Genomic DNA, 7,172 nt, shown 5'->3' with positions numbered 1-7,172 from the left:
CTGTTAATGTAATTCATACTCAACTTTGCCTAAGATCAAAAGAACACTCTTGCTGGGCACGATGGCACATGCTTGTAATCCCAGCACTTTGGGAGGCCAAGGCGGGTGGATCACCTGAGGTCAGGAGTTCAAGACCAGCCTGGCCAACATGGCGAAACCCCATCTCTACTAAAAATACAAAAAGTTAGCCAGGCATGGTAGAAGGGACCTGTAATCTCAGCTACTTGGGAGGCTGAGGCAGGAGAATTGCTTGAACCTAGGAGGTGGAGGCTGCAGTGAGCCAAGATCAAGGCATTGCAATCCAGCCTGGGTGACAGAGCAAGACTCTGTCTAAACAAAAACAAAAACAAAAAATTCTTTTTCTCAGAATAGCTAAATTCATCTCATCATTATATAAAAGACTTACTAAAAATTAAAGCCTTGGATTTGACTCTAGATAAAGTGCATGGAGAATAAACATAAATCATTATTTGTTTTAGTATATTATTAGTATAATAATTGAAACAAACTACTCATATTCCTGCTTATGTGACATACGTGTTTTGTTTTGTTTTGTTTTTTGAGACAGCATCTTGCTCTGTCACCCAGGCTGGAGTGTAGTGGCATGATCATGGCTCACTGCAACCTCTACTTCCTGGGCTTACGCAGTCCTCCCATTTCAGCCCCTATGTGGTACTACAGGCAAGTGCCCTCATGTCCGGCTAATTTTTTAAATTTTTTGTAGAGATGAGATTTTGCTGTGTGACCTAGGCTGGTCTTGGTCTCGTTGGGCTCAAGTGATCCTCCTACCTGAGCTTCCCCAAAGTACTGGGGTTATAGGCATGAGCCACCATGCCAGGCCTGACATACTTGTTTAATTAAGAGAAGTAGGCAACAAAATAACTTATTAATATAATACATAGATGATTGAAGGGAATTTGTTTTGTTGACTGCTCTATTTTTATACTGCCTAATAAAAGCATCTGGGATCTTTGTTTAATAACTTTTTTCTTTTTCAGAGCTGTCCATTTTTGATTTTGCCCTTAAAATTTTCCTTTTTTTTTTTTTTTTTGCCACAAGCATTTAACTGTGAAGTGTTTAGGAAAACCTAGTTTTGCCGGGCGCGGTGGCTCAAGCCTGTAATCCCAGCACTTTGGGAGGCCGAGATGGGTGGATCATGAGGTCAGGAGATCGAGACCATCCTGGCTAACACAGTGAAACCCCGTCTCTACTAAAAAATACAAAAAAAAAAAACTAGCCGGGCGAGGCGGCGGGTGCCTGTAGTCCCAGCTACAAAAAAAAAAAAAAAAAAAAAGAAAACCTAGTTTTTTTTTTCTTCTAGAAACTTTTTGTCTCTGGGTGCTTGCCAGTTACTTTGTGCCATTTAGAGCAATGCCGGGCATTTAATATTTTCATAAACATGGCATTATTTTTTTCATATTTAAACATTTGAACTTATTTAAGACCTCGCCTCTCTCACCCAGAAAATCATCATTAATACTGTATTTAAAATTCTGAACATCCTGTTTGAGGCACAATATTTGCAGAGTACTGCTTTTGTATATTTTTCCAGAGATACTCTGTATATGCAAGCATGATTATTGTCTCTTATCTGCATAGGAATAGATATTAAAAGTATTATTATTCTAATATATTCATCATATTCTTAACTTTAGACCCCTCGGAGACAGAAAAAACTCTTTTGCCGCTACCATGATGGAAACCGGAATCCTAAATTTATTCTGGCTCCAGCTAAACAGGAGGATGAATGGGACAAGCCTCGTATTATTCGCTTCCATGATATTATTTCTGATGCCGAAATTGAAATCGTCAAAGACCTAGCAAAACCAAGGGTAAATAATGTTTTTTTTTTTTTTAATTTTCCTCAATATACTGTACCTTTGTATCAATTTTTCTTTGTAAGAAAATAGGATAATTGATATACTAATAACGCCACAGATTTTTTAAAGATATTGTTGCCTCAGCATAATGGAGTTACTAATGATGCTCTGTTTATGCCAGTTTTTCCGTTTGTTATCAACACAAGTAATGTACCCTTCAGCTGGGTTTTACTCACTGAATTATGAAAATTATTGATGAGATTTTTATTCACCGTTAACAAATTTGTGTTTCACTGTCTTCCTGATAAACTTTTCTATATATTTTGGAGTCTTCTAATCTCAGAGGCTGCTCAAAGCCCAGCTTCTTCATAACTTCTAAATTTTTATTGAAAGAATACCATGGAAGTATTTTTATTCCCTTTTAGGCACATTATTACTATTATAACAGGATATAATTGGGCACAAGCATTATGTTAATTTGAAATGGTGATAGTTTTCTGACTTTAACCCACATAATTTATCTTAAAAGTAAAAGAATCTAATGTAAACCCAATCTGTAAGCTTAGTGTTTAGCATGAAAACTCTTCTTTAGTGAGAATGTGGAAAAGACTACCCTTTATGCTCTCGCCTTTTCCCCCATCAGCTTGTTCTTAAAACATATTTGGTCTTCTTGATAGTAAAGTACAAGCTGCCATCACTTTCATAAAGAGATTGTTGAATAAATTCTAGGCATGCCTTGCTCTCTTACTACAAAGGAGTTGGCAGATTTTTTCCATAAAGGTCAATGTTAGATATTTTTTAGGCTTTGGAGGCCATATGATCTCTGTGGTGACTATTTAGTTCCGCCATTATAGTGCAAAAGCAGCCAAAGAAAATACGTAAATAAAAGAATGTGGCTATATTACAGTAAAATTATATTTCCAGTGACAGGCAGCAGGCTGAATTTGGTCTGTGGCCATAGTTTGTTAACCCTTATTATATCAAAGGTTTGAATTATCTGGGATATCTATACTACAAAATGAAGTTAGAATTTCTTTTAGAGTTTTACTGCTTCCCCAAATTGGTGGTTTTTCTTTCTTTTTTTTTTTTTTTTTGGCCAAAGATTACATTATAAATGCAAAACATTGGTCTAACATTAATATGTATTATTGTTGCCATCCAAGGTAATTAATTCATTTCATCTTGGAGATCAAGTTATATTCTGGAGATTCCTCAATTTAGATTGTTTTTGGTCAATAAATTTAATGGCAATAAAATTTCATGCTCTTAAAACCTCAGAATCATCCTTCCATTAAAAAAAAATTGAAATTATTATCTAGGCTGTCTCCTCTTTCTTACTGTTTTTAACATTTATGAGTTCTTTTCCTCTGCCTTTGTTCTCAGTCCAAGATTATTTCACTATATATGTTAATAAGTGGATATCTTGAAGGGACAAAAGATTGACCTTAAAATGAATTTAAATCATTAACCTTTGCAAACTGTTCCATCACTAAAAAAAATTGAAGTCAGAGATTTTGGAATGGATCCTTAATTGCAAATAGCCATTCTTCTTTTTTTTCCCCTTCTCTCCCCACCCCCAGATGGTCATTCTTTTAACTGTAAATTAGACTTCAAATTTCAGAAATGTCTCTTTTTCTCACTGTCATGTCCTTTCACCATTGAAAGAAATTTAATTTTCAATCTTCTTTTGTTTGTATGTCCTCTATCTATGCAAAACAAACAAAAAATTGAGAAAAAAAAAACCCAAAACCTAAAAAACTAACTAACTGGCTTTCAAGGCTCAGCACAAGGTGACTGGAAGTGTATGGAGTTATTTTCTCTTTTTAGCCTCCTTTGTAAAAACCCTGGAATTCTGACTGGTTGGGTAAATGTGATTCAATTTTTTGTCTTGTAATGCAACTATTTTGATGGTTGGCTTCACAGCTGAGGCGAGCCACCATTTCAAACCCAATAACAGGAGACTTGGAGACGGTACATTACAGAATTAGCAAAAGGTAAGAGATGTGTATGCTGCATATTTTGCCCTCTAATGAGTGTTTTGTACATCCTTCAGGAATTATTCATTTAAGGGAAGTAGGTCATTTTCAGTCACCAGCTCAAGTTACCACCACAGGATACGCATGGGTAAACTGCTTTGTGTTTCACAGGTCTTTCTCCTTCACTAGAAGTTCTGTTTTTAATCTTTAATTGGTATGTTATTTTTCTGGAATTAATATGCTTTTTATCTTTCTTCAGATCAGGTGTCAAATATCCAGGAAGTGGCCTGATACTTTCCTTTTTCCCTTTTGTTGCCAAAAGGGGAAATAAAGCAGCAGACTCCTGAATCTGGGAGTGGTAGTCTTCACCTATGCAGTTTTCTCACATTCATAAATACTGCAGTGATTCACATCCTCCTTCATGGTGATTGTGTTGGCATTTGTTCATACATCTTGTAAAATACCATTGTCATTATGTAGTAATCTGTATTCCTCCTGTTGGAGTTTTTTATTTAAAAAAATTCGCTGACTCAAAAGTTGGCAGTAGGAAGAACAGAATTACGCTTCTGAGCTCAGTCTTCCAGAAATTAGTTGTAAACTTAGTTGCCTTTTACTTTGCCAGAGAGATTTGAAAACAGTTTTATCTCAGTGAGAGTTTTTAAAAATGAATTTAAGGAGTCTACTTTTTTTTTCAAAATATTTAAATAACTTCTAGATCTGAGAAAGTTTCTGTGAAACCCAGTGCTGTAAATCATTTACATACAGCTTCAAATGATTTTTTTTAAAAAAAAAAGTGAAAGGACAATAAATCTACAACAAAAATCTGTCAACTCATTTTCTCTTGATTTGGAAGTGGCTGTTCTTACTGCCACCTTTCTAAATGTTTTTGTGGATTTGAGACCATTACCCACCATCCAGACCAATCTGAACCCTTCCAATCACCTGTGGCTTGGCAAAACAAAACAAACAAAAAGCCCAAAATTGCCTGCTACTGGAGTAAGTCCTTGTCCTTTCTCTTTTTTTGTAGCTGAGCCGAGCTACAGTACATGACCCTGAGACTGGAAAATTGACCACAGCACAGTACAGAGTATCTAAGAGGTAAGGGAGTAATGGAGAGAACTTCAGTCATATTTGGACCATTTCTTTCTTGGGAATCTAATTTTCTGAAAACTCATGATATCGTTTCTAAGACCTAGGCGGTTAAGCATAGATACTTGATAATATCTGTGCTGGAGTTTTCATGATGGACTAATAACCATGGTTATGGGCAGTTAATAGAGGTTTTCCAAAGTATCATTAACTTACAAAATGTCTGTTGAGGCTCCCCAAACTTTGATAAATGAAATGTGTTCTCATATTGAACTAAGAGAAGTTCCCAAATTCCCTTCATTAAACAAGGCCTCTTTTGGACTCTGTAGTAAAGCAGGGGTTTAAAAATCTCAGGGTCACCCAGTAGCTGCAGGTATTGTGTAAGTAAGTGCCTTGAATGACTATATAACAAAGCCTTGCAAGTTCTTTGCTTTTAACAATGTTTAAAGAGAATCTTATTAGGTTGTTTGTTGATTGATCACTAAAATAATTTTTTAAAAAGAGCTCACTTTGTAACTTAGAGCTCACAGAATTAGGTGACATTATTACAATAGAACTCCTTTTCCATCTACTTGTGAAGGTTTCTCGGCTCTCATGAAAATAGAAATATCTTTGTGCTGAATTTTTATTCTAACAATTAGAATATTTATCCACAGACACAATACTAATGAAATATAACAAACATAAACCCCATCCATCTCATTAGGAACATCTTAATATATTTTCACTTGTGTATATTTGATATTGATTGTTTAGTCATGTTATTTAGATTAACATATGTGAATAATAATTATAGTAACAATCCAGAAGATACTATCTTTAACACAGCCTTGTTATAGGACTTTAATGCAGGCTTTTTGTTTTAGGAAATTCATATTTTTGTTAATTGTATAAGCATTTTTAATATAGAGAAGTATAATGTGATAAAAGATTTTCAGGCATAAAAATGTGTCACTGTAGGACAAGGTTTAACCTTGTCAATAATACTATTGACATTTTGAGTCAGATAATTCTTGTTGGGGGCTATCTTCAGCTTTATAGGCTGTTTAATAGCATCTGTGGTTCACTAGATGCCTGTAGCACTCTTCCTTAATTTGTGACAATCAAAACTGTCTCCAGACATTGTCAAATGTCCCCTGGTAGGTAAAATACCTCCCACTACCTCTAGTGACTCCACCCCTGTTGAGAATCACTGTTCTAGAATAAGAATGGAATGAAAATGTACCATCAAGAAATAAAAAAGATGTAAAATGTCCAAGTATTTAAAAAAAATTTTGTTCACATGTTTTAAGTGGATGATGATGGATAGCAAATCATTATGGTATTTAGACTGCAGTGGATACATTTTTAAAGTAATCATTTTTTAGAAATTACTGACATTTTCAATATGACAGAATTAAATCATTTGAAACTAAATTATGAAAAATTTTAGTTGTCAACTAAAAAAATTATGCAAAGGCGAACATAGATTTTTAACAAGCATTTTAGGAGGTATTTTGAAGAGAAATTTTGAAGATTACTGCTGTTTTCAAAAAGACAGAAAGATGAGGCTGGACCAAATGCATTGATTCAACATTTCCTTTTTCTTTTTTGGGCAGAACCATATGCCTTTTATATATTAACCTTAAACATTACTATACACATGTCTTGGTTTCTTGTCTCTGCCGTATAACACCACCTGCCCTTTTGCCCCAGTAAGAGAGAGAAAGTTTTTTTCTTGCCTATCACTAGCTTCATAGCTGAGACCCCTGTACCAAAAGACAGATTAACAAGAGAAAAGCATACAAATTTATTTAATACAAAATTTACATGACAAGAAGCCTTTAGAAATGAAGACCCCAGCCTGAGCAACATGGTAAAACTCCATCTCTACAAAAAATACAAAAAAATTAGCCAGGTGTTGTGGCATGTACCTGTAGACCCAGTTACTTGGGAGGCTGAGGTGGGAGGAGGATCACTTGAGCCTGAGGAGGTTGAGGATACAGTGAGCCATGAGCACAACACTGCAGTCCAGCCAGGGTGACAGAGTAAGACCCTGTCTCAAAAAAAGAAAAGACATAGAAAAAAATAAGAACCCAAAGAAACAGGGAAACCTGTGTATTTTTTTTTTTAATGTTTATTGAGAAACTCATTTTTTTTTTTTTGAGACGGAGTCTCGCTCTGTCACCCAGGCTGGAGTGCTGTGGCCGGATCTCAGCTCACTGCAAGCTCCGCCTCCCAGGTTCGAGCAATTATCCTGCCTCAGCCTCCTAACCGAGTAGCTGGGACTACAGGCATTTGCCACCAT

At 35.5% G+C, this 7,172-nt stretch overlaps 1 protein-coding gene across 5 annotated transcripts in view; it reads left to right on the top strand.

The window, feature by feature from the left end:
* Nucleotides 1–7,172, top strand: part of P4HA1 (prolyl 4-hydroxylase, alpha polypeptide I) — a 90,811-nt gene that overhangs the window by 42,822 nt on the left and 40,817 nt on the right. For 3 of the 5 annotated variants that reach the window (XM_011928017.1, XM_011928033.1, XM_011928047.1), the window contains 2 exons: nt 1,656–1,832; nt 3,744–3,814. In XM_011928017.1, coding sequence (XP_011783407.1) covers nt 1,656–1,832; nt 3,744–3,814 — 248 coding nt within the window. Of the gene's footprint in view, nt 1–1,655; nt 1,833–3,743; nt 3,815–4,823; nt 4,895–7,172 lie in introns of all 5 variants that reach the window. The other 2 variants (XM_011928041.1, XM_011928026.1) reach the window with 1 other exon arrangement.

Source organism: Colobus angolensis, unplaced genomic scaffold, assembly GCF_000951035.1.
Source record: "Colobus angolensis palliatus isolate OR3802 unplaced genomic scaffold, Cang.pa_1.0 Scaffold12, whole genome shotgun sequence".
Taxonomy (NCBI): domain Eukaryota; kingdom Metazoa; phylum Chordata; class Mammalia; order Primates; family Cercopithecidae; genus Colobus; species Colobus angolensis.
The sequence above is the reverse complement of the archived record's forward strand: the minus strand, read 5'-3'. Positions and strand labels throughout refer to the sequence as shown.